This window comes from Heterodontus francisci, chromosome 46 (assembly GCF_036365525.1).
Source record: "Heterodontus francisci isolate sHetFra1 chromosome 46, sHetFra1.hap1, whole genome shotgun sequence".
NCBI lineage: Eukaryota > Metazoa > Chordata > Chondrichthyes > Heterodontiformes > Heterodontidae > Heterodontus > Heterodontus francisci.
In genome coordinates this window covers 11848503-11873317 of record NC_090416.1, presented here as the reverse complement: position 1 = coordinate 11873317, position 24815 = coordinate 11848503, and the positions used below count along the sequence as shown (strand labels likewise).

Here is a 24815-nt window from a genome sequence, read left to right as displayed (position 1 = left end):
TTTACTATGTTAAGGGCGCTATATAAATGCAAGTTTTACTTTAACACAAGTTTGCATTAAGTAAGCTGCAGCAAATCGGGGGAACGTTACCCCAGTGCACCGGACTGTTACGTCACCTCTTTTAGCTTCCTGACTTTTTATTGTGAGAAACCGAAGGGCGATTGTTTTCCAGAGAGCCGGCGTGGACTCGATGGGCCGAATGGCGTCCTTCTGTGCTGTTACGATTCGATGAGAGCAGCCAAGACACGACTGGCAAGTTTGTAAAGATCGGGAAGTGGCAATGAGGTGACACCAAGCTTGGGTTCTTGAAGTCCTCGAGGAAGAAGGGACAATGGAGGGAGGGAAGGAGTGTTGGGAAAGTATGAGTTACTGAAGGAGACAGAGCAATGATCCTTGATTCCAACACAGTGAGTGCGGATGGAGGAGGTCAAGTGCATAAAGAGTGTAAAAGTTACTTTCGAAAGGTTCAATGGTGAATCACCATTGCAAAGCGCCGGGTTTCATTGCGAGAGAGATAGACCTTTTATCACACTGTGGTTGGACTACACCTAGAGTCACTGTGCACAGTTCCAGATATAGAGGCACTGGGGAAGGCGCGCAAAAAGGATTTTTACTAGAATGATACCAGAACTGAGAGGATATAACAGGAAAGACGGGGGCTGTTTGCTCCAGAGAAGAGCAGGCTGAGGGGTGACCTGAACGAGGTGTTTCAAATGACGAAAGGGTTCCGATAGGGTAGACGTAGAGAAGATGGGAGGAGTCAAAAACCAGGGGCCATCAATATAAGACAGTCACTGATAAGTCCAATGGGGAATTCAGGAGAAACCTCTTTCCCCGGAGAGTGGTGAGAATGTGGAACTCGCTACCACAGGGAGTGGTTGAGGGGGAATAGCGGAGAGACATTTAAGGGGGAAGCTGGATAAACACGTGAGGGAGAAAGGAATAGAAGGATGAGGGTAAAGCCGTGGATGTGGTGTATATGGATTTCAGTAAGGCGTTTGATAAGGTTCCTCACGGTAGGCTATTGCAGAAAATACGGAAGTATGGGATTGAAGGTGATTTAGAGCTTTGGATCAGAAATTGGCTAGCTGAAAGAAGACAGAGGGTGGTGGTTGATGGCAAATGTTCATCCTGGAGTTTAGTTACTAGTGGTGTACCGCAAGGATCTGTTTTGAGGCCACTGCTGTTTGTCATTTTTATAAATGACCTGGATGAGGGTGTAGAAGGGTGGGTTAGTAAATTTGCGGATGACACTAAGGTCGGTGGAGTTGTGGATAGTGCCGAAGGATGTTGTAGGTTACAGAGGGACATAGATAGGCTGCAGAGCTGGGCTGAGAGATGGCAAATGGAGTTTAATGCGGAAAAGTGTGAGGTGATTCACTTTGGAAGGAGTAACAGGAATGCAGAGTACTGGGCTAATGGGAAGATTCTTGGTAATGTAGATGAGCAGAGAGATCTTGGTGTCCAGGTACATAAATCCCTGAAAGTTGCCACCCAGGTTAATAGGGCTGTTAAGAAGGCATATGGTGTGTTAGCTTTTATTAGTAGGGGGATCGAGTTTCGGAGCCACGAGGTCATGCTGCAGCTGTACAAAACTCTGGTGCGGCCGCACCTGGAGTATTGCGTGCAGTTCTGGTCACCGCATTATAGGAAGGATGTGGAAGCTTTGGAAAGGGTGCATAGGAGATTTATTAGGATGTTGCCTGGTATGGAGGGAAGGTCTTACGAGGAAAGGCTGAGGGACTTGAGGTTGTTTTCGTTGGAGAGGAGGAGGAGGAGAGGTGACTTAATAGAGACATATAAGATAATCAGAGGGTTAGATAGGGTGGATAGTGAGAGTCTTTTTCCTCGGATGGTGATGGCAAACACGAGGGGACATAGCTTTAAGTTGAGGGGTGATAGATATAGGACAGATGTCAGAGGTAGTTTCTTTACTCAGAGAATAGTAGGGGCGTGGAACGCCCTGCCTGCAACAGTAGTAGACTCGCCAACTTTAAGGGCATTTAAGTGGTCATTGGATAGACATATGGATGAAAATGGAATAGTGTAGGTCAGATGGTTTCACAGGTCGGCGCAACATCGAGGGCCTGTACTGCGCTGTATTGTTCTAAAGTTCTAAAGGAATAGAAGGATATGGGGATGGGGTGAGATGAAGAGGGGGCTCGTGTGAAGTAGAATTGTCAAGGGGCATGCAGCACCAGCTTGGCACAGGGCTTTGCGGACAGTTTGGAGCCCCGTCCTTGTCAGCGTGGCCCACTCCAAGAGAACGCCTGCACACCCGACTATGCTGCAGCACCTGTCGGCCGATGCCTCAGCTTCCATTGCAGCGTAAGCAGCAGCCACCCGATGTCTGAGTGCTCCAGACGAAGCTCAGACCGCCGTCACCATGGCTGTGGATACCAGTGTGCGAAGGGTGTCGCAGCAGCCTGTCCTCTCGCACGTTTTTGCTCGGCTTGCCGAGGTGCCTCCCCGCAGCTCGGCGGAGCGCGGGCCTGCTGTCCTTCCCCGGGATGGCAGCGTTTGTGCTCCCACCGCCAGCCCGGACTGCTGCCGCCTGTGCCGAGGCGGCGCGGTCCCAAGCCGGGCCCAGAGCTGCTCGAGGGCGTCCAGCAAGGCCGTCTAGGGTCTCCCCCAGAGAAAGCCAGCAGCCACTGGGGTAACACTGTGTAGGAGCATTAGGACAGGCAAAGGCACGGGGAAGACGGGCACTAAAAGAATGGACAAGTGTGACTCGTCGACTTCGATATGGAATATTGGATGATTTGATTTACAAATTTGGTTTGAAATGATTGCTTCAGTTGCTTTTGTTTTTGCATTGTGGCCAGGAGGAGGCTGTGCCAGTCAGTGACAAGAGGGAAGGGAAGGTGTGGGACTGTTGGGGAGTTGGGGTTGCATTCACTGGTACTGCAGTCAGATGTGTTGATTATGGACAGCCCAGAGAGAAAAGGGATGTGTTGACTGCCTCCGCCTCTTCCTCCTCCTGCTCCTCAGCTTCTCGCTGCGCTGCCTGGTTTCTCACGTGTGCGTGGGTCGTGCACCGGAGTCATCGGCCGCATGGTCAGCCCTCGTCGCCCAGTAGCCGCCCTCCGGTTTGTCCCGGTGGCTCAAACACAGCTGGCACAGCGGACGGCGGCGGAAAGAAGGCATCACGACGTCCGGGCATTGACCTGCGTGATTCGCTGCCTGTGGTCGCCCACCAGCTGGACGATGAGGGACTGTAATCCCCTCCGGTTGCAGCGGTACATCCCCCCAGAGTCGCCGCGCGGCGTCAGCAACCCGGCGTGCGTGCCGTCGGTAGCACCACGGGGACGGCTGCATTTCTCCGTGAAGCTGCACGCTCGCTCCGCTTGCTGCTGTCGGGCAGGAGAGAATGAAATGTGGTTCAGTTCTCGTTAAATCGAGGGCCTCGGGGGACCGCCCTTCTGCAACAGCGGGCGGCAAACTGCGAGTTGTTGGAAATGCCTCCAGCTCCGGCCTGGAGGGAGCCCGACATGTAGGAGTTTCCTGGCCCAGGTCACCTTCACAGCCACTGGCAACGCCGTCCTCGCCCTGCTTCGGGGCTGCAGTTGCGGAAGATTTCAGTCAGGGCGTGCTTCTTCAAACAGAGGTGTCTGGCACACAGTTCCAGGCTGAAGGTTGAGGTAGGCGAATTGTAGATGTGGCATGATCCCTGTGCCAGCACTAGCGCCCTAACCAAGATGGTGTGTGCCACAGCCCGCACACAGAGTTGAGGCACGGACACCCACCCACAACTGAATTTTGCGGCTTTTGGAATGAGGTATTGTTCGGGGTCCAGGGAGCCGGTGCTGGCATCTGGTGGTTTCCAGCAGTACTGCAACACATATAGCAGAGATTCTGCAAAGGTGTGAATGCTGACAGTTGACGTCAGAGCAGGACTAGGCCATTCAGCCCATCGAGTCTGCTCCACCATTCAATTAGATCATGGCTGATCATCTACCTCAAAGCCACTTTCCCGCGCTATCCCCATATCCCTCGATGTCATTAGTATCCAGATATCTATCAGTTTCTGTCTTGAACATGCTCAATGATTGAGCTTCCACAGCCCTCTGGGGTAGAGAATTCCACAGAGTCACTACCCTCTGACTGAAGGAATTCCTCCTCATCTCAGTCTTAAATGGCCTGCCCCTTATTCTGACGCTGTGTCCCTCGGTTCTCGACTCACCCGCCAGGGGAAACATCCCATCCACATCCACCCTGTCACGAATGTTGTACGTTTCAGTGAGATCACCTCTCGTTCTTCGAAACTCTAGAGATAGGAGGCTACATCTATGCAAGTCCTTTTTGTCAAAAAGGTATTTCTAGGTTCTGAGGATGTACAAGATACAGCTACGATATTTACTGCCAGCCCATAACTTTTCTAAAAATTTCAGGCAGCGTTTTTGAAAAGTCCGGAGGAGCACGCCCGTTTCTTCTGACCCCACACACACACCAAAAAAAAAAAAAAATCCATTTAAAAACAATTTTATGGCCTTTCTGAGTGTAAAGAGAAACATCCTAGAAGCTCCCGCGAGAGTGGGGCTGCGACAAGACGGGAGGTTTCTGCCAGTGTGGCATTTATGAAGAGGCTTTCATTCTTTGCAACTGCTGCAGGCTGTCTGGCGTCAGCCCTTGCCTCTGAGTCAAGGATCAGGAAAGGGTCAGTTTCTGTATCGATGGAGACGGAGGGTTCCTCAGGCAGCTCTATACCCTACAAGTTAACCCAGAGGAGTTACTGCCCAGCGGGACATAACTCATGAAAACATATGAAACATACCAACATATAAAACATGGAAACACATGACTCATGCGAATATATGAAACATACAATCATATGAAACATTTGGACATATGAAACATACCACCAAATGACATGCAAACATATGAAACATACAAACGTGTAAAACATTCGAACATATGAAACATCAACATATGACTCATGCAAACATATGAAACATTCAAACATATGAAAAATACCAACATATGAAACATGGAAACACATGACATGCGGATATATGAAACATCCCAGAAACTCAGTGCTCTCTGATCTTCGCTCAAAGATTCACACTTCTCTCTCTTTCTTTACTCCCCAGCTGGTGGAACTCAAAGGGACTGCCCCCCGGCTGCCAGCTGAGCCTCCCCACTGGCCACCCTTCGATCACGAGCTCACCAGAGTGGGCCAGGAGCAGCGACTCGCCATTTGACACAGTCTCAGCAAGGAGGACCCGAGGGCCAAAGGATGCCTCAGCATCCCCATTCAAGAAATAAAGATTGGGACAATTGAATCTCTTTGGTTTGTGTGCGGGTTCTTACCGATGAGATGCGAATGTACTGACCCCAGCCAAGATAACAAGCAGAACAGGTCGTACCGTAGTGCACATCGGAGAGTGGCGGCTATCTTAGTCATCCCACACACACTGACGTAACTGGGTCGGAGGTCGCAGCCACAGAGCAGGGAAGGACTTCCATCTCTCTAGCGCCTTTCACCATGAGCCAAAGCGCTCCACAGCCAATGAAGCACTTTTTCTTGTTTTTGCCATGGGGGAAACGCAGCAGCCAATTTGCGCACAGCAAGATCCCACAAACAGCAATGTGATAAAGTCCCGGGTCATCTGTTTTTTTTTTACTGATGTTGGTTGAGGGATAAATATTGGGCCCCAGGACACCGGTGCGGTGGGGGGGGGAAACTACCCGCCAGCTCTTCTCCCAGTAGTGGCCATGGGACCTTTTACATCCACCTGAGAGGGCAGAAGGAGCCCTCGGTTTGAAAGGCGACACCTCCGACAGTGCAGCACCTCATCAGTACTGGCACTGGGAGTGTCGGCCTGGATTATGGGTTCAAGTTTCTGGAGTGGGAGGGGCTCGAACCCACGACCTCCTGCCGGAGTGCTACCCACTGGCACCACAGCTGTCAGATCCAGTGCATCACAGACTCCCTTAAATGATCAAGAGATGGCGGGGGGGGGGGTGTGGGGTTACTGGGATTAGCCTGGGCTAGGGGATATGGGGAGACATCTGAACCGCTTCAGCAAGGAGCTGGCACAGACACAGTGGGCCGAATGGCCTCTCCTTTTGCTGCGAACCACATAGGTAGAGAGCTGCTTGAGACGTTGGAACGGAGCTCCAGCGAGGAGCCACGCCTTTGTGGGAGGGAGTGGGGCAGGGCTGGTGGTGGTGGCTAGAGGAATGCGATAACATTCCACAATCACACGATTGAAGTACAAAACAGGAGGGAAGGCGATCGGTCCGACTCAGCTCAACCTGCCAGACAACAAACTACACACACCTCATCCACCAGATGGTGCCAAAACATCAAGACCGCAAAGAAAGGCCTCCACTGTCATCGAGCAAAAGTGGGCAAGAAATTGCTTCCTTTAAAAAGGAAAACGTGCATTTCCGTGGCGCCCCTGGAATCCAGTGAAGTACTTTTTTTGAAGTGTGGTCACTGTCGTAATGTGGGAAACACGGCAGCCTGTGCACAGCAAGATCCCACACACACAGCAATAAAGACCCAGATCATCTGGGTTTTTTTGTGTGTGATGTTGGGTTGAGGGATGAATATTGGGCGCCAGGACACTGGGGAGAACTCCACCCCCCCCCCCCCCCGCTCTTCTTCCAATAGCGGCCGTGGGATCTTTTACATCCACCTGAGAGGGGCAGACGAGGGCCTTGGTTTAACGTCTCATCCTGAAAGACGGCACCTCCGATAGAGCGGCACTCCCTCGGCGCTGGCACTGGGAGTGTCGGCCTGGATTACGGGCTCGGGATTCTGGAGTGAACCCGTGACTTTCTGAATCCAAGGCGAGAGTTCTAGTCACTGAGCAGTGGCTGACTGGTCATGAGGCTGTTGTTTGACTCGTCTCAGCACCTGGGCACCACCCAGCGATGCCAGTGAGGGGGACTTAACTGGGCTCAGCTTGCTGTGGCCTGATCCTGATGTGACGCCATGCTCTCTCTCTCTCTCTGTGTCTGCTCTTAGATTTTGAGATACAGCGCTGAAACAGGCCCTTAGGCCCACCGAGTCTGTGCCGACCATTAAACACCCTTTTATACTATTCCTACACTAATCCCATATTCCTACCACATCCCCACCATCCCTCAATTTCCCTACCACCTACCTATACTAGTGGCAATTTATAATGGCCAATTAACCTATCAACCTGCAAGACTTTGGCATGTGGGAGGAAACCAACGCAGACACAGGGAGAACTTGCAAACTCCACACAGGCAGTACCCGGAATTGAACCCGGGTCGCAGGAGCTGTGAGGCTGGGGTGCTAACCACTGCGCCGCTGTGCTCTTGCTTTTTCTCGTTGTGCCGTAGGCCTCCAACAGATCTGGCATCGCGGATGCAGACACCTTGGACGGCGGCTGTTGTTTCAATCTCACTGCAGGTACCCAGCCTCGCAAAGCGAGCGAGGAACTGAAACCCATCATCCAAATTCAACGCGGCTTCCGCACAAGTGACAACGGCATCTCAACCTACCGGCAGGGGTGCGAGACAGGCCCATGGGAATCGCATTGAGAATCCCACAGAGTAATTCAGCAGGCCAATCAATAGCAACAACCTGCACTTCTATAGCGCCTTTAAATGTAGCAAAACCACCCCGAGGCGCTGCACAGGAGCGTTATTGAACAAATTTTGACCCCGAGCCACATGAGGAGATATTAGGGGATGGGCGATCAAAAGCTCGGTCAAAGAGGTCGGTTTTAAGGAGCGTCTTAAAGGAGGAGAGAGAGAGGGGCGGTGGGGGGGGGGGGGGGCGGAGAGGTTTAGGGAGGGAATTCCAGAGCTTAGGGCCCCCAGGCAGCTGAAGGCACGGCCGCCAATGGTGGAGCGATGGGAATCGGGGGGGATGGGCGAGAGGCCGGTATTGGTGGAGCGCAGAGATCGCGGAGGGTTGTAGGAGGTTACAGAGATAGGGAGGGGGGGTGAGGAGGGCCATGGAGGGATTTGATATAAAGGATGGGAATTTTAAAATGGAGGTGTTACCGGACCGGGAGCCGGTGTAGGTCAGCGAGCACGGGGGGTGATGGGTGAATGGGACTCGATGCGAGTTGGGATACGGGAGCAGCAGAGTTTTGGATGAGCTGAAGTTTACCAAGGGTGAAAGATGGGAGGCCGGAGAACATTGGAATAGTTGAAATGACCCAACTACTCCGTGCTGGTGTTTCTGCTCCACTCGAGCCTCCTCCCACCCCCTCTTCATCTCACCCTATCACCACATCCTTCCATTCCTTTCTCCATCATGTGTTTATCCAGCTTCCCCTTAAATACATCTCTGCTATTCCCCTCAACCACTCCCAGTGGGGTAGCGAGTTCCACACTCTCACCACCCTGTTTCCACCGGTGCTGAGTTCTGTGCTGGGCCGGATCTGAACTACACCCCTGAGATACAAGGCCGCTGTCCTAACATGACTGAACCACGCCAGCCAGTTCACTCAACCCACCCCCCTTCATTGTTACAGTGACCTGCAACAATGTCTGCACTGAGTGTGAAGAAGGGAGTGAATTTTAAGGGTTAATCTCTCAAGACTAGCTTTTGTTTTGTTTACATCTAGCAATTAATTGAAATTCCTGTTTCAGTTAAGAGGTAAGTTAGGTTTCTTGCAGTTTTCAACAGGGGCATACTAACACTCTGAGAGTATCTATGGTGAGTTAATCAGGTAGCTAGCTTAAACTAGTTTCTGAGCTGTAGCAGAGCTCTAGCAGAGCTGACACAGTATTGTTTTCAGAGTATAAATTCAGGGGACTCTCAGTGCCGCTTGTCTGCATTGAGTGTTGCTGGAGGGCACAGAGTGTTAAGAAGGGAGTTTGGTAATTGAGGGAGTTCGGTTACAAAATTACAAAATTTAAGAAGAAAGTACATTTGAGTGCACAGAGTGTAAAGTGGGAGTTTGGTGCCTGAGGGAGGGGCTCCTTTCTTTCTTTCTTTCTTTTACCTTTTTTCAGCCTCCAGTAGCTGCCTCTCTCGTCTTTGCAGGGGAAGAAGCTGATTGGTGAGTAATTGGTAAGTTATTTTACTTCACATTGTAATAAGTTTTTAAAGTTACAATATAGCAGGTCAGCTTGGCCAAGTGGAATATACGTCCTGTGTTATGTGGAAAATCATGGACGCAACACATGTCCCAGTCGAACACACAAGTGTCACCAGCTGCAGAAGCTTGAGCTCCAGGTTTCAGAACTCCAGCGGCGGCTGGAGTCACTGTCGTGCATCCGCGCGGCAGAGGACTACATGGATAGCACGTTTAGGGAGGTGGTCACACCTCAGGTTAGGAGAATGCAGGCAGAGAGGGAATGGGTGACCGCCAGGCAGTCTAAGAGAACCAGGTAGGCAGTGCAGGAGTCCCCTGAGTCTATCTTGCTTTCTAATCAGTTTTTCATTATGGGTACTGGTGACAGCGATGGTTCCTCAGGCAAGTGCAGCCAGAGCAAATGGCATCACGGGTGGCTCAGCTGCACAGGAAGGGAGGAAGAAGAGTGGAAGAGCAATAGTGATAGGGGATTCGATAGTCAGGGGATCAGACAGGCGTTTCTGTGGCAGTAAAGGTAACTCCAGGATGCTGTGTTGCCTCCCTGGTCCCAGGGTCAAGGATGTCATGGAACGAATGCAGGACATCCTTCTGCGGGAGGGTGACCAGCCAGAGGTCATGGTCCACATTGGTACCAATGACATAGGTAGGAAGAGGGATGAGGTCCTGAAATCAGATTTTAGGGAGTCAGGAAGGAAATTAAAAAGCAGGACCCCCAAAGCAATAATCTCAGGATTACTCCCAGTGCCACGTGCAAGTGAGCATAGGATTGATCGATTGACCACGTGGCTGGAGAATTGGTGTTGGAGGGAGGGCATCAGATTTCTGAGGCATTGGGGCCAGTTCTGTGGCAGGTGGGATCTGCACAAGATGGACGGGCTACACCTTAACAGGACTGGAACTAATATCCTCGTAAGGAGATTTGCTAGTGCTGTTGGGGGAGGGTTTAAACTAGCTTGTCAGGGGGAAGGGAACCTGAGGGGTAACTCAAATTGGAAGGAAGTAAAGCTAGTAACAGAAGGTAGAAAATTAGCAAGTGACATTAAAAGGCAGGCAAAACAAAGGTGACAATCAACTAGACTTAGAATGCATAATGTCAAGAAGACAAGGTTAAGGGCACTCTACCTGAATGCACGCAGCATTCACAACAAGGTAGATGATTTAAAGGCCCAAACAGAGGTAAATTGGTATGATCTAAGAGCCGTGGCGGAAATGTGGCTACAGGGTGACCAAGACTGGGAACTGAATATTCAAGGATATTCAACATTTCGGAAGGACAGGAAAAAAGGAAAAGGAGATTGTGTTGCGCTGATAATAAGGGAAGGGATCAGTACAATAGTAAGGGAGGATCTCAGATCGGAAGAACAAAATGTGGAATCTGTTTGGGTGGAGCTAAGAAACAGCAAGGGACAGCAAATATTGGTAGGAGTCGTTCAAAAACAAACAAAACGGGAAGAGGATAGTGACAGCCAGAAATATGCTTTAGGCACCACAGGCAAAGAGAAAAATAAAGATGTCAAGTAATTAATTCAGGAGAGAGAAATAACAAATGTGTGAGTAAAACATTGGAGCAGAAGGACAGGTTTGGGTGTGTGGCCGAGATAAGTGTTCTTTATAAGGAGTATAAGGAAAATAATTGAATGTTTTCTTTATTCTTTCATGGGATGTGGGTGTCACTGCATCCCTAATTACCCTTGTCAACTGACTGGCTTGCTATGCTATTTCAGAGGGTAGCTTAGAGTCAGCCATATTGCTGTGGGTCTGGAGTCAAATATAGGCCAGACCGGGTAAGGATGGCAGATTTCCTTCCCTAAAGGGTATGAGTGAACCAGATGGGTTTTTATGATAATCGATGACCGTTTCACGGCACCATTACTGATTTTTCAAAATTAATTGAATTTATTAAGTTTAAATTTGACCTGGTGCCATATCTGGATTTGAACCTACGTCCCCAGGGATTACTCGATCAGTGATATTACCACTAGACCACTGTCACCCATAGTAGTGCTAGCCCAAATTCAATTTGAAGGGTATGACATGGTAGCCAATACTGAGACATGGCTGCAGGACAATCAGGACTGGGATCTAAACATACCAGCTTATAAGGTCTACTGGAAAGATAGGGAAATGATTGAGGCCAGGAGAAGCCCTTAGTGAATATGGATTAAATCACACCCTTGATAAGAGAGGATATGAGAGGTAAGCAAGCAGTGGCACCTTTATGGGTAGAAGGGCAGCACAGTGGCTAGTACCACAGCCACACATCTCCAGCAACCCAGGTTCGGTTCTGGGTACTGCCTGTGTGGCGTTTGCAAGTTGTCCCTGTGACTGTGTGGGTTTTCTCCCACATGACAAAGACTTGTGGGTTGATAGGTAAATTGGCCATTATATAAAAATAAATTGTCCCTAGAGTAGGAAGGCGGTAGGCGAATTGACAGAAGGTGGGATGTGAAAGGGAAAAATGGGATTAATATAGGATTAGTATAAATGGGTGGCCGATGAGTGGCATCGACTCGATGGGCCAAAGGGCCTGTTTCAGTGCTGTATTTCTCTATAATGTGGCAGATCAAATATAATGTGAGATATACCACTTTGGTAGGAGGAATAGATGTGCAGAGTATTTCTTAAAGGGTAAGAGATTAGAAAGTGTAGATGTACAAAGGGACCTGGCTGTCCTTGTCAATAGGCCACTGAAAGCTAATGTGCAGCAAATAATTATGACGGCTAATGGTATGTTAGATTTTATCGCAAGAGGATTTGAGTACAGGAATAGTGAAGTCTTGCTTCAATTGTATAGAACCTTGGTTAGACCGCACCTGGAGTACTGTGCAGTTTTGGTTCCCCTTACCTTAGGAAGGATATTATTGCCATAGAGGGAGTGTAACGAAGGTTCACCAGACTTGTTCCTGGGATGGTGGGACTGTCCTATGAAGAGAGATTGGGGAAACTGGGCCTGTATTCTCTAGAGTTTTGAAGAATGATCTCATTGAAACCTACAAAATACTTAAAGGGATAGACAGGATAGATGCAGCTAAGATGTATCCCCTGGTTGGGGAGTCTAGAACCAGGGGACACAATTTCAAAATAAGGGGGAAGCCACTTAGGACAGAGATGAGGAGAAATTTCTTTACTCAGAGGGTTGTGAGTTCTCTACCCCAGAAGGTTCTGGAAGCTCAGTCATTGAGTAAGGGGATATGAGGATAGTGTGGGAAAAAGGCATTGAAGTGGATGATCAGCCATGATCATACTGAATGGCAGGGCAGCCAAATGACCTACTCCTGCTCCTATGTCCCCGTGGAGGCCCCCACCAGCAGCCTCCCTCCCCAACTCCACCCCCTCTAATGTTCCCAATTCACAATGTGTTGGATTCAAGAGAATGGAATCAGAATGGATGACCTTTGAATGAGATTTCTTGCAGACAGACCCATCTGGGACAAGAGCCTCCCAATGAGAACACGCGAACAACATGGCGGGGGCTGGTAGACTGGTTTCCAAACAAGGCTGTGGTTTGTCAAGTGACCTTTGACCCTCCCTCGCCCACCCTAACAGGATACTTGACTAATCCACAACATGGAAACATCTCGTTTAGTTTCCTTTGGAGTGTATGTGCGTGTTGAATGTGCGGTTGCGGGGCCAGGGGTGGTTTGCGGTGGTGGGGTTGTATTCGGGCCTTTCAGCGAATGAGCTGTTTTTTTTTGCGGGGAATTTTCCACTTTATTTCGCAGACAGTGTCAAGGACTCGCTGGTCAGTGGAAATCTGGAGCTCTCTCCCCGAAAAGGATCAATTAACATTTTCAAACCTGATCAATGCGTTTATGTTGACGAGGGGAATCAAGGGATATGGAGCATAGGCGGGTTAATGTGGTTGACGTACAGATCAGCAGCAAATGAAAGGATTAGGTGCACAGGCTAGAGGGGCTGAATGGCCTCATCCTGTTTCTATGTGAGATAAAGCATGGAGTTAGACACAAAGTAAAGCTCCCTCTACACTGTCCCCATCAAACACTCCCAGGACAGGTACAGCACGGGGATTAGATACAGAGTAAAGCTCCCTCTACACTGTCCCCATCAAACACTCCCAGGACAGGTACAGCATGGGGGTTAGATACAGAGTAAAGCTCCCTCTACACTGTCCCCATCAAACACTCCCAGGACAGGTACAGCACGGGGGTTAGATACAGAGTAAAGCTCCCTCTACACTGTCCCCATCAAACACTCCCAGGACAGGTACAGCACGGGGGTTAGATACAGAGTAAAGCTCCCTCTACACTGTCCCCATCAAACACTCCCAAGACAGGTACAGCACGGGGGTTAGATACAGAGTAAAGCTCCCTCTAGCTTAATGTGGCTTAGTCCCCAACCTTAAGTACCAACAGATCCTCCTGAAGTCTAATTTGGTAACTGCATCACGCACGGTATCATATTCGACTAGGTGCTCTCTGATTCAGGTCTGTGCTCCATTGGTTGGGCTCACACAGTGCTGGTCTGGAGAGAGGGGAAAATGAACCATAATTCCCATTCCTGTGGCAAAAATAAAATAATTATAGCAAAATTATAGTGCCCGTATTAATTTCGGCCCATCCTCCCTCATTGCTATTGAGGTTGCGACCAATCAGACAACTGGGAATTGGTAATAAGTGCAGCCTTGCCTGTGCTAGCCCCTTCTCAAGAACAACTATTTCAAAAATGAGTTTCTGGAAGACTCTTAATCCAACTTATTAAGAAAAGTTGGATCAAAATCATAAATCATGGCAAGCAGAGTGTGCTTTGTTCACATAACGATGTTGTTGTGTCACGATGAGTTTACAATCAAATCAATCCATCTACTCACAAGCCCTCCCTGCACTCACGATGGGTGGCCAATGTGTCAAAATGACCACACTTACATTCTTTGGCCTCCAAATTCTCATCCTTGAAATCCCTTCATGGCCCTCGCCACCACCCCCCAACCCCCCCAATCTCAGTCACCTCCTCCAGCCCCTACAACCCTCCGAGATCTCTGCCCTCCTCCAATTCTGGCCTCTCGGGCATCCCATCCGATTCCCATCGCTCCACCATTGGCGGCCGTGCCTTCAGCTGCCTGGGGACCCTAAGCTCTGGAATTCCCTGCCTAAACCTCTCCGCCTCTCTCTCCTTTAAGACGCTCCTTAAAATCGACCTCTTTGACCGAGCTTTTGATCGCCTGTCCCCTAATATCTTGTCATGTGTCTCGGGGTCAGATTCTGTCTGATTAACGCTCCTGTGAAGCGCCTGGGGGATGTTTTACTACGTTAAAGGTGCTACATAAATGCAATTTGTTGTTGTTGTTGTTGTTGTTGTGCCCATTCAAGTGCTGGTGATCTTCGCTGGAAAATGTGGCCAGGCTTTGTTCTGGATGGTGTTGAGCTTCCTGAGTGTTGCTGGAGCTGCACTCATCCAGGCAAGTGGAGAGTATTCCATCACACCTCCTGACTTGTGCCTTGTAGATGTTGGACAGGCTGTGGGGAGTCAGGAGGTGAGTTACTTGTGACAGTTTGGAGTTACCAGTTGATGTCCCCAGCATCACAGATGCCAGTCTTCAGCCAATCTGATTCACTCCACGCGATATCGAGGAACGACTGACGGCACTGGATACTGCAAAGGCTATGGGCCCTGACAATATTCTGGCAATAGTCCTGACGACCTGTGCTCCAGAACTTGCTGCACCCCTAGCAAAGCTGTTCCAGTACAGCTACAGCACTGGCATCTACCCGGCAATGTGGAAAATTGTCCAGGTATGCCAGAAGCAGGACAAATCTACCCAGCCAATTACCGCCCCATCAGTCTACTCTCAATCATCAGTAAAGTGATGGAAGATGTCATCGACAGTGCCATCAAGCGGCACTTGCTTAGCAATAACCTGCTCACTGATGCTCAGTTTGAGTTCCGCCAGGGCCACTCAGCTCCTGACTTCATTACAGCCTTGGTTCAAACATGGACAAAAGAGCTGAACTCAAGAGGTGAGGTGAGAGTGACTGCCCTTGACATCAAGGCAGCATTTGACCAAGTATGGCATCAAGGAGCCCTAGCAAAACTGAGGTCAATGGGAATCAGGGGAAAAACCCTCCGCTGGCTGGAGTCATACCTAGCACAAAGGAAGATGGTTGTGGTTGTTGGAGGTCAATCATCTGAGCTCCAGGACATCACTGCAGGAGTTCCTCAGGGTGGTGTCCTAGGCCCAACCATCTTCAGCTGCTTCATCAATGACCTTCCTTCAATCAGAAGGTCAGAAGTGGGGATGTTCGCTGATGATTGCACAATGTTCAGCACCATCCGTGACTCTTCAGATACTGAAGCATCCATGTAGAAATGCAGCAAGACCAGGACAATATCCAGGCTTGGGCTGATAAGTGACAAGTAACATTCGCGCCACACAAGTACCATCTCCAACAAGAGAGAATCTAACCATTTCCCCTTGACATTCAATGGCATTACCATCACTGAATCCCCCATTACCAACATCCTAGGGGCTACCATTGACTAGAAACTGAACTGGACCAGCCACATAAATACCGTGGCTACAAGAGCAGGTCAGAGGCTGGGAATCCTGTGGCGACTAACTCACCTCCTGACTCCCCAAAGCCTGTCCACCATCTACAAGGCACAGGTCAGGAGTGTGATGGAGTACTCTCCACTTGCCTGGATGGGTGCAGCTCCAACAACACCCAAGAAGCTCGACACCATCCAGGACAAAGCAGCCCACTTGATTGGCACCCCATCCACAAACATTCACTCCCTCCACCACCGACGCACAGTGGCAGCAGTGTGTACCATCTACAAGATGCACTGCAGCAACGCACCAAGGCTCCTTACACAGCACCTTCCAAACCCGCGACCTCTACCAACTAGAAGGACAAGGACAGCAGACGCATGGGAACACCACCACCTGCAAGTTCCCCTCCAAGTCACACACCATCCTGACTTGGAACTATATCGGCCGTTCCCTCACTGTCGCTGGGTCAAAATCCTGGAACTCCCTCCCTAACAGCACTGTGGGTGTACCTACCCCACACGGACTGCAGCGGTTTAAGAAGGCAGCTCACCACCACCTTCTCAAGGGGGCAATTAGGGAAGGACAATAAGTGCTGGCCTGGCCAGTGACGCTTATGTCCCAAGAACGAATACTTTAAATAAAAGGATAAAGTCCGCCCGATAGGGGTGTGTGGTGAGGTTTGGCAGGGTTCTTTCTGTATTTTAGCCAAGCCTGTTTGGCACCAAGCAGTCCAGGCTCTGACTGTCTCACACGCTAGTGAGTTGGTCATTATACTTATCAGAACCAGATGCCTTGTTCCAGTGTTGTTGGAGCTGTCTCTCTCTCTCCCCCTCTCTCTCTCTCTCTCTCTCCCTGTCTCTCTCGCTCTCTCCCAGCTTTTGATTGTCCTGCCAACATTTACTTTGGCTGCCAGTGACCGTATGTTTGTGGAAAGAGACTTATTAAAGAGATGCAATCTCTCGCTCGCTGGCTCTGCGCTGACTGTTTTTTCTAGATTTTTCCACTTTTTATTTATTGTCTTTTGTTTGAACTGCTTTTGTCTGTGTCCCTTTGGTTTCACCCTCCTCTGTCGTTTACATGGGACTTGGCTCCAACACAGGCCCAGAACTGGGCTGATGGCGACCGGAGGGAATGAGGTTGCAATCCACAATCTTAAGTCCGCAACTGTTTATTCTTGCCCGGGCGGGTATTCGTTCCGTTAATCCCTGTGCTTTTCCCCCACCTCCCCAACACCAAACACCATCCCCATCTCCCCTCAGGATGCTGACCCAAGTCAGAGTACAGTTTCCCATTAAACCGAGGCCCCGTCAGCCCTCGCAGGCGCGAGTGAAAGAGCCCACGGCCACTATTGGAATGAAGAATGTGGTTCTTCCCCAGTGAGCTGGCCAATGCTCATCTCTCAATGACCATCACCAAAAGCAGACAACCCTGGTCATTATCTCACTGCTGTTTGTGGGAGCTTGCTGTGCACAAACTGGCTGCTGAGTTTCCCACATTATCACAGCGACTACACTTCAAATGGCCGCCAGGTGCTTTGAGACGTCCCGTATCTTCCTATAACAATTAGGAATAAAGCTGAGTCTAGCCTTATCTGGAATCTTTCAGCAGGGGTCGGGTTCGGGATGGGGGACAGGGGTGGGGGGGGGGGGGTGGGGGCGGGGGCGGGGGGGCGTTCGGACATAACTGGATAGGGATCAAGTGGGGGAAACCACGGCTGATTTCCCCCCCCCCACCCGACCTAAGCCAAAACCGGGGGCATTGCAACCAATGGCAGCAACTCCCACTCCCCAGCCAGCCCATTCCCGCTGTCGCAGCTCTGGCTGGAATCAATGTGTTTCCTGTCTTGGGAGCAACGGGGATGGCCACACCGACGGGCATCACTGGCAAGGTCGGCATTTATTGCCCACCCCTTAGTTCCCCTGAGATGGTGGTGGGCCACCTTCTTGGACCACCTCGTAAGGGGGTTTGATGCAACTCCCTGGGCCCGCTTCAGAGGGCAGTTCAGAGTCGACCACGTTGGTGTGAGACTGGAGTCACGTGTAGGCACAGCAGCTTTCCTTCCCTTAAAGGGGCATTTGTGAACCAGTTGGGTTTTCACAACACGGTGACTTTTATTGAGACCAGTTTTTAGATTTAGCACTGAACTTGCCATTTGTTGGGATTTGGACTCAGTCTCCCTGGATTGCATTAGTTGGGGGCGGGGGGTGGGGGGGGGTGGTGGTGGGTAGAGGGTGGGTGCTAACCATTAAGGATTGGCTTAAGTCTTCAGGAATAGAAGATTAACCTGCAGGACATTTGCAGCGAGCAACACTCGGGAGAAAACCTTCGGGGTGTTTAAATGAAATTACGCCAGATTTAAAAAAAAATTTTCCCTCAACATTTATTAGTTATAAAAGTATTGGCGACGGGCCAAAGATGGCTGTTTGACAGTCAAGGGTCGTCCAATCGGGTAATTAAAAACCCAATGGTGAGAGTGGTGGGGGGGGGGTGGTGGTTGGGGGGGGGGTGCGGGTGCCACTTCGGGGTAGGAGGCTTCACTCCACTCTTTGACTGCATCAAGAGATTACGGAGATGGGGGGAGGGGTGGGGGAGGGGGAGGTGCGAGGGGACCATGGAGGGATTTCGACTCAACGATGAGGATTTTAAAACGGAGGCGTCGTCCGGCAACCGGGAGCCAGTGTAGGTCAGCGAGCGCCACTGGGTGATGGGTGGATGGGACTCGGTGCGAGTTAGGCTGCGGGGACAGAAAAGTTTTGGGTGAGCTGACACTTACAGACGATGGAAGGCAGACGATCAAGATTTAAGAAGGTTGTGGGTTCGAGGGAGTGCCGCACTGTCGGAGGTGCCGCCTTTCAGGATGAGACATTAAACCGAGGCCCACGTCTGCCCCTCTCAGGTGGAGGTTAAAGGTTCCACGGCCGCTATTGGAAGAAGGGCAGGGGGGGAGCCCTCCCCAGCATCCATGTGACACGTTCCTCACCATTAAACATCCGGTTGTTCACCTCACTGTTGTTCATGTGCCAAACCAGCTGCTGTGTTTAGCTACATAATGACAGTCACTACACTTCAAAGGTTGAGGGAGGGCTGTTGACCAGGACACTGTTTCCAATGGTGGCCATGGGATCTTATACATCCACCTGAGAGGGGCGATGGAGATTCAGTTTCATCTGAGTTACGGCACCTCCGACAGTGCAGCACTCCCTCACTTCTGGCACCAGGAGTGTCAACCTGGATTATGGGCTAAAATCTCTGGAGTGGTAGAAGCCATCCTTCAGCGATACAAAGCCCTGGTTAGAACACAACTGGAGTTACTGTGGGCAGTTCTGGGCACCACACCTTCGGAAGGATAGATTGGCCTTGGAGGGAGTGCAGTGTCGATTCACCAGAATGATACCCGGACTCCAAGGGTTTAATTACAAGGAGAGATTACACAAACTAGGGCTGTATTCCCTGGAATACAGAAGATTAAGGGGTGACTTGATCAAAGTTTACAAGATATTAAGGGGAACAGATAGGGTAGATCGAGAGAAACTATTTCCGCTGGTTGTGGGGAGTCTAGGACTGGGGGGGCAGAGTCTAAAAATTAGAGCCAGACCTTTCAGGAGTGAAATCAGGAAACACTTCCACACACAAAGGGTGGGAGAAGTTGGAACTCAATTCTGCAAATGGAAGAACAATTGTTAATTTTAAATCTGAGATTGATAGATTTTTGTTACCCAAAGGTATTAAGGGAAAAGGTGGGTAGATGGAGTGGGGGTACAGATCAGCCATGATCTCATTGAATGGCGGAACAGGCTCAAGGGGCTGAATGGCCTCCTCCTGTTCCCTATATTCTCATGCTCCGTACCAAATGGGATGGTGCATTCAGCGGTTAAACCTCTGGTGATGGACAGAGGGAGGAAGACGTCATTGCTTCTTACTTATCGAGTGCGTTAATGTCCCTGGTCGAAAGCTTGGATCTGGCTCCCCTCTCCGACCATCCCTCCCCGTCTCCACTGCAGGCACATTCCCAACCAGTGAGAGCACTGTGAGCCGGCCCTTCACAAACCAGCCTGACTCCACTCTTTTCCTGTTGACCTAAACCTTGTTTGATTTTCTGCCTCTGTTTCTTCCTCTTCAGAAGTGGCGACCTTTCCCCGCTCGGTTCCATTTTCACATGGAGAGCCAGTCTCCAACTGTGCAAGAGATTAGATAGAGAGAGAGAGAGAGAGAGACAACTGTCTGGTGACAACAAGCCTGTGAGCAGTCCGACCGAGTGTGCTTGCCCAGTGTGAATGTCTTTCCTTAACCCTTTAATTAAACGTCGACACAGCACGGTGCAACATACTCTGTGGCAGCAGTGACGTAGGTCCCTCGATAACGCCGCCCTCCCCCGTAACTGCGCAGAGACTGTGAGGTTCGATCCCCTGGGCTGCACAAGGAAAGACATGCATTTCTGTAGCCCCTTTCACGACGGCCCACAGCCCTTGAAGTAATTTTGTCAAGCAGCGGTCACTGTTGCAATGCAGGAAACGCAGCAGGCGAGTTGCGCACAGCAAGATCCCACAATGCGATAACGGCCGGATCATCTGCCTTTTTTTTAGCAATGTTGGTTGAGGGATAAATATTGGCCCCAGGGAGAACTCCCCCCCCCCCCACACACACCTTCCAATAGTGGCTGTGGGATCTTTTACATCCACCTGAGAGGGACAGACTGGGGTCTCATCCGAACAATGGCACCTTCGACAGTGCGGCCCTGGGAGTGTTGGCCTGGATTATGGGCTCAAGTCTCTAGAGCAGGGACTCGAACCCACAAATTTCTGACTCAGAGGTGAGAGCCCTGCCCACAGAGCCACGACTGACAGCTACAGGGCTGTGCAATTTACTCAATGACACCAGAAACGTCAATGATGAAAATACTTGCTCCCCACCCAGTGACTCAGGCGAGCTCCTGATTACCACAATGCCACAGGGAGCAGGAAGGTTCTAGGTCTGATCAGCAGGCTGTGCTGCATCAGGTATAGCAGTGGGTGGCTCACGATTCTCCCTGGAGCAGAGAGGGCTAAGAGGGGATTTAACAGAGGCGTTTAAAACCATGACGGGTTTAGATGGAGTAAAGAAGAACAAAACTGTTTCCAATGGTCAAAGGGTCAGATTTCAGATGATTGACAAAAGAAGCAGTGGCGACATGAGAGAGAACGTTTTACACGAGTGGTTAGAATTTGGAATGTACTGCCCGATTGGGTGGTGGATACAGGCTCAGTCGTAGCCTGAAAATAACAAAAAACTGCATTTATAGAGCACCTTTAACTCATAAAACGTGCTGAGGTGCTTCACAGGAGTGTTAAACCTGGTGAAAGACGAATGAGATATGAGGGACAGCTCGGTCAAAGAGGTCGGTTTTAAGGAGCGTCTTAAAGGAGAGAGAGAGGGAGGCGGAGAGGTTTAGGGAGGGAATTCTAGAGCTTAGGGCCCCCCAGGCAGCTGAAGGCACGGCCGCCAATGGTGGAGCGATGGGAATCGGGGGGGGCGGGGGGGGGTTGGGCGAGAGGTCGGAATTGGAGGAGCGCAGCGATCTCGGAAGGTTGTAGGGGCTGGAGGAGATTATAGAGATAGGGAGGGGGTGCAAGGGCCATGGAGGGATTTGAACATGAGGATGCGGATGGAGAACCGAGGAAAAGGGGCCAGGTTTAGAGAGGCAGAGGAGGCACAGACAGATTAATTCGTGTGTGTAATGGACGGATCAGGGAGGCAATGTTGACAGATAACGTGGGATAGGTTAAGGGAGAACTGGATGGGTATTTGAATTACGAAGTCACTCTTACCTAGGGTTGACGTGGACCCATAATCAAGGCCGACTCTCCCGGTGCCAGTACTGAGGGAGTGCTGCGCTGTTGGAGGTGCCTTCTTTCGGATGAGATGTTAAACTGAGGCCCCGTCAGCCCCTCTCGGGTGGATGCAAAAGACCCCATGGCCACTATTGGAAGAAGAGTGGTTGGGGGTGGTGGGGTGTGAAGTTCTCCCTGGTGTCCCGGGGCCCAATATTTATTCCTCAATCAACTCCAAAAACAGATGATCTGGGTCATTATCACATTGATGTTTGTGGGATCTTGCTGTGTGTAAATTGGCTGCCACGTTTTCTGACATTACAACAGTGACCGCACTTCACGAAGGCTTCATCGTCTGTGAAGCACTTTGGGACACTCTGAGGTTGTGAAGGGTGCTATAGAAATGCAAGTCTTTCTTTCTGACGCTGTTCGCAGTGACCCACGGTGAATCCGGGTGATTGATCCCTGATCAGCTCCTGAACTTGCTGCCTCCTCTGCCTCTTGTTGCTGGGTAAAAGGTCAGAGGTTGTGAGAGATTCGGCCGCTGGCTGGATGGAAGTTCCCAGCCTTATAGTGGGAGCTGGAAATCATTGCTCGGCTAAATCTGAGCTGGGTCACATTCCACAGACCCCATCGGCTACCCTACCCAAGTGGCCGCTCCCCATGAATGAGCCTTGGCAGTGAAAGTTGGCAGGCTATTCGGCTGTGCAGGCAGCGCACCCAACCAAGACCAAGCCTGTCTTCTGGTCAAGCAGCATACAACTGGGCAACAAACTGTCCAATGGCAGTCGGAGGCGGGAGTCAACTTCAGGTAATCACAAGCAGCAACCCCGGCCAACTTTCCCTCTCCACAGTTGAGACGACGCAAAGAGTCTCTTTGCTGATGTAACCCACTTGCAGGATAGATGGTGGCATAGTGGAAATGTCACTGGACTAGTAATCTAGAGGCCCAGGCTGATGCCCTGGGGACACGGGGCCAACGGCCCGAGGGAGAGGAGGCGGGTTGCCGTGCGACAAACTTCCCGGAACGCGCTCAGCCAGAGTTTGGCGACTCCGGGTCGGAGATTTACCGAGCGCGACAGGAGGAAGCTGCACTTCTCTAGCGCCTGTCACAACCTCAGGACGTCCCATTAAGCGCTTCGCAGCCAAGGAGGGACCTTTTTCTTTCTGGAGGCGGTGGGTCGCTGTTGCCGTGTGGGGAACGCGGGCAGCCCGTTCGCGCACGGGGAGATCCCACAAATCCAGGGAACGCGCCGATTTGGGGAGAAAGAAAGCATTCTTGGGACGTTGCCCATCCCCGATCTGCCCTGACTGGGTGGAGGGGAGCTGGGGTTGGGGGGGGGGGGTGGGGTGCTGACCTGCCAGACCACTTCACAGAGTGACCGCGTTCCCGTGGGGGACCCCGCACTGCGCAAAGATGGCAGGCATCCTTCCCTCAGGAGGGGGCACGCGTGAACCAGTCATGGCGGCTCTTTATCCAACAGCCTCAGGGTCACTTTTTTTTTTAGGGCATCCTCTACCAATGTACCGATGGGGGGGGGTGGCGAGGCTGCTGGGAGCGGCTCCGGGCTGTGGCTCACAGGGAATTAAATGCAACATAGGAGACACTCCGTGTCAGATGTGCTGTGCAGACTCCCTTCATAATCAGCAGACCTCAGCCTCGGCCCCCTGGCGCCTGCAAATGAGCGATTGCTGTGAAGCGGGCAATCAAGGGATTCAGACGTCAACCTGTTAGGATGTGCTTCCGTTCCCTCTCTGTTTGCTGAGGACTTCCTTCCTGGCTCTTTTCCTGGTCATTCCTGCCTTCACCAGTGCTCCCCCCACCTCCCCCCCCCCGCCCCCATGTTCTCCCCACCGCAAACTCCCAGCCTCTTCCAAAGATTCGAATCCAAACACGGAATTTTATTTAGGAAACAAACAAAAGCGATCCGCGTCAGCTGAGAGCAGGGATAAAGAAAAGAAACGGCCGGGCTGATAAGGATCCATTTTGAGGCGGGGCAGCGGGCCCATTTAGAGGAAAGGCTTAACTGTTCCGGGGGGGGTGTCGGGGGGGACTTGCTTCCCCTTTTGTTAACCATTGGGTTCTCCCTCCCGGCCGGCTCGTAACCAGGGCAGTTTTGATCCCTCACCCACCTCGTGTGGCCCTTCCTCTTGTGTGAGCCTCGGCACCGGGTTGGGGGTGGGGGGGGGGGGTGCGAAAGGGGAGCCTGGAGCTGTTCGACCAGGTGTGGCATCGTGGCTGAACCTGATCCTGCCCTTGCCCGACACCCACCCCACCCCCTCCCCCCACCAGCACACACACACAGTGGGGAGGAGGAGGTGGGGTGAGGGAGGTTTGAGCTGGTACTTGAATAAGGATGGATGGACGTCAACTTGGCACTGAACTGGCATTTCTGCAACACATTTCAACACTGCACAGTTGTAATGTAGGAAACGATTTGTGCACGGCAAGATCCCACACGCAGCAACAAGATAATGACCTAGATCATTTTTTTTTCTTAGTGGTGTGGGTTGAAGGATAAATATTGGGTCCCAGGACACTGGGGAGAACTTCCCCCCCTCTCTTCTTCCAATTGCAGCGGTGGGACATATAACATCCACCTGAGAGAGGAGACGGGGGCCTCGGTTTAACATCTCATCCTGAAAGACGGCACCTACGGCAGTGCAGCTCTCCCTCAGTACTGGCACTGGGAGTGTCGGCCTGGATTTTGTGCTCAATCTCTGGAGAGGGCCTCAAACCCACAACCTTCTGATGCTGAGATTTGCGATGCTACCCACTGACAACATGCACGAATAGGAAAACAGTTAAGAGAGGACCTCATCCAGGTCCACAGACCATTACAAAGTAGGTTACAGGTAAACTTGAAAGGATTAGGTTGGTGGTCAATGCAGCCTGGGGAAGCTGTGTGAATTGGCCTCAGGCGAAGCAGCAATTAGGGATTCTCCCACTGGTTCCAGCAGGTCTGGGTTCGCGTGGGCAGCAATGTCAACCAGAGTTGCAATCCAGCAATGCCGGTGGAAAGTGCAAGAGTGTGGATGTGTCAGACATTCCCTGCTAATGCAACCGAGAGAGGTAAGTGTGGAGACCATGGTTTAGTTTATATTAATGGACAGAATAAACACGTGCAACCCCCTAACATCACAATTCTACACATTGATCTCTCTGCTGGGGACACAGCAATGTAGAATCAGCCACTGTGTGTCATGAAGATAAAGATGCATTACATATAGAGGGTGTGTTAGAGAGAGAGGGTGTGTTCGATATAGAGAGAGGGTGTGTGTTATATAGAGAGATGGTGTGTGTTATAGGGAGACAGGGTGTGTTTTATATAAAGAGGGTGTGTGTTATAGGGAGACAGTGTGTGTGTTATAGAGAGGGTATGTGTTATACAGAGAGAGGGTGTGTTTTATATAGAGGGTGTGTGTCATAGGAAAAGAGGGTGTGTTTTATAGAGAAAGAGGTGTGTT

General features: G+C 50.9%; 1 protein-coding gene across 1 annotated transcript in view; it reads left to right on the top strand.

The window, feature by feature from the left end:
- flad1 (flavin adenine dinucleotide synthetase 1) overlaps positions 1 to 5282 on the top strand; it is a 41777-nt gene extending 36495 nt beyond the window's left edge. The window contains exon 9 of the mRNA XM_068022753.1: positions 5091 to 5282. Coding sequence (XP_067878854.1) covers positions 5091 to 5265 — 175 coding nt within the window. The 3' untranslated portion in view covers positions 5266 to 5282. The remainder of the gene's footprint in view (positions 1 to 5090) is intronic.
- Positions 5283 to 24815: the final 19533 nt, after the last annotated feature.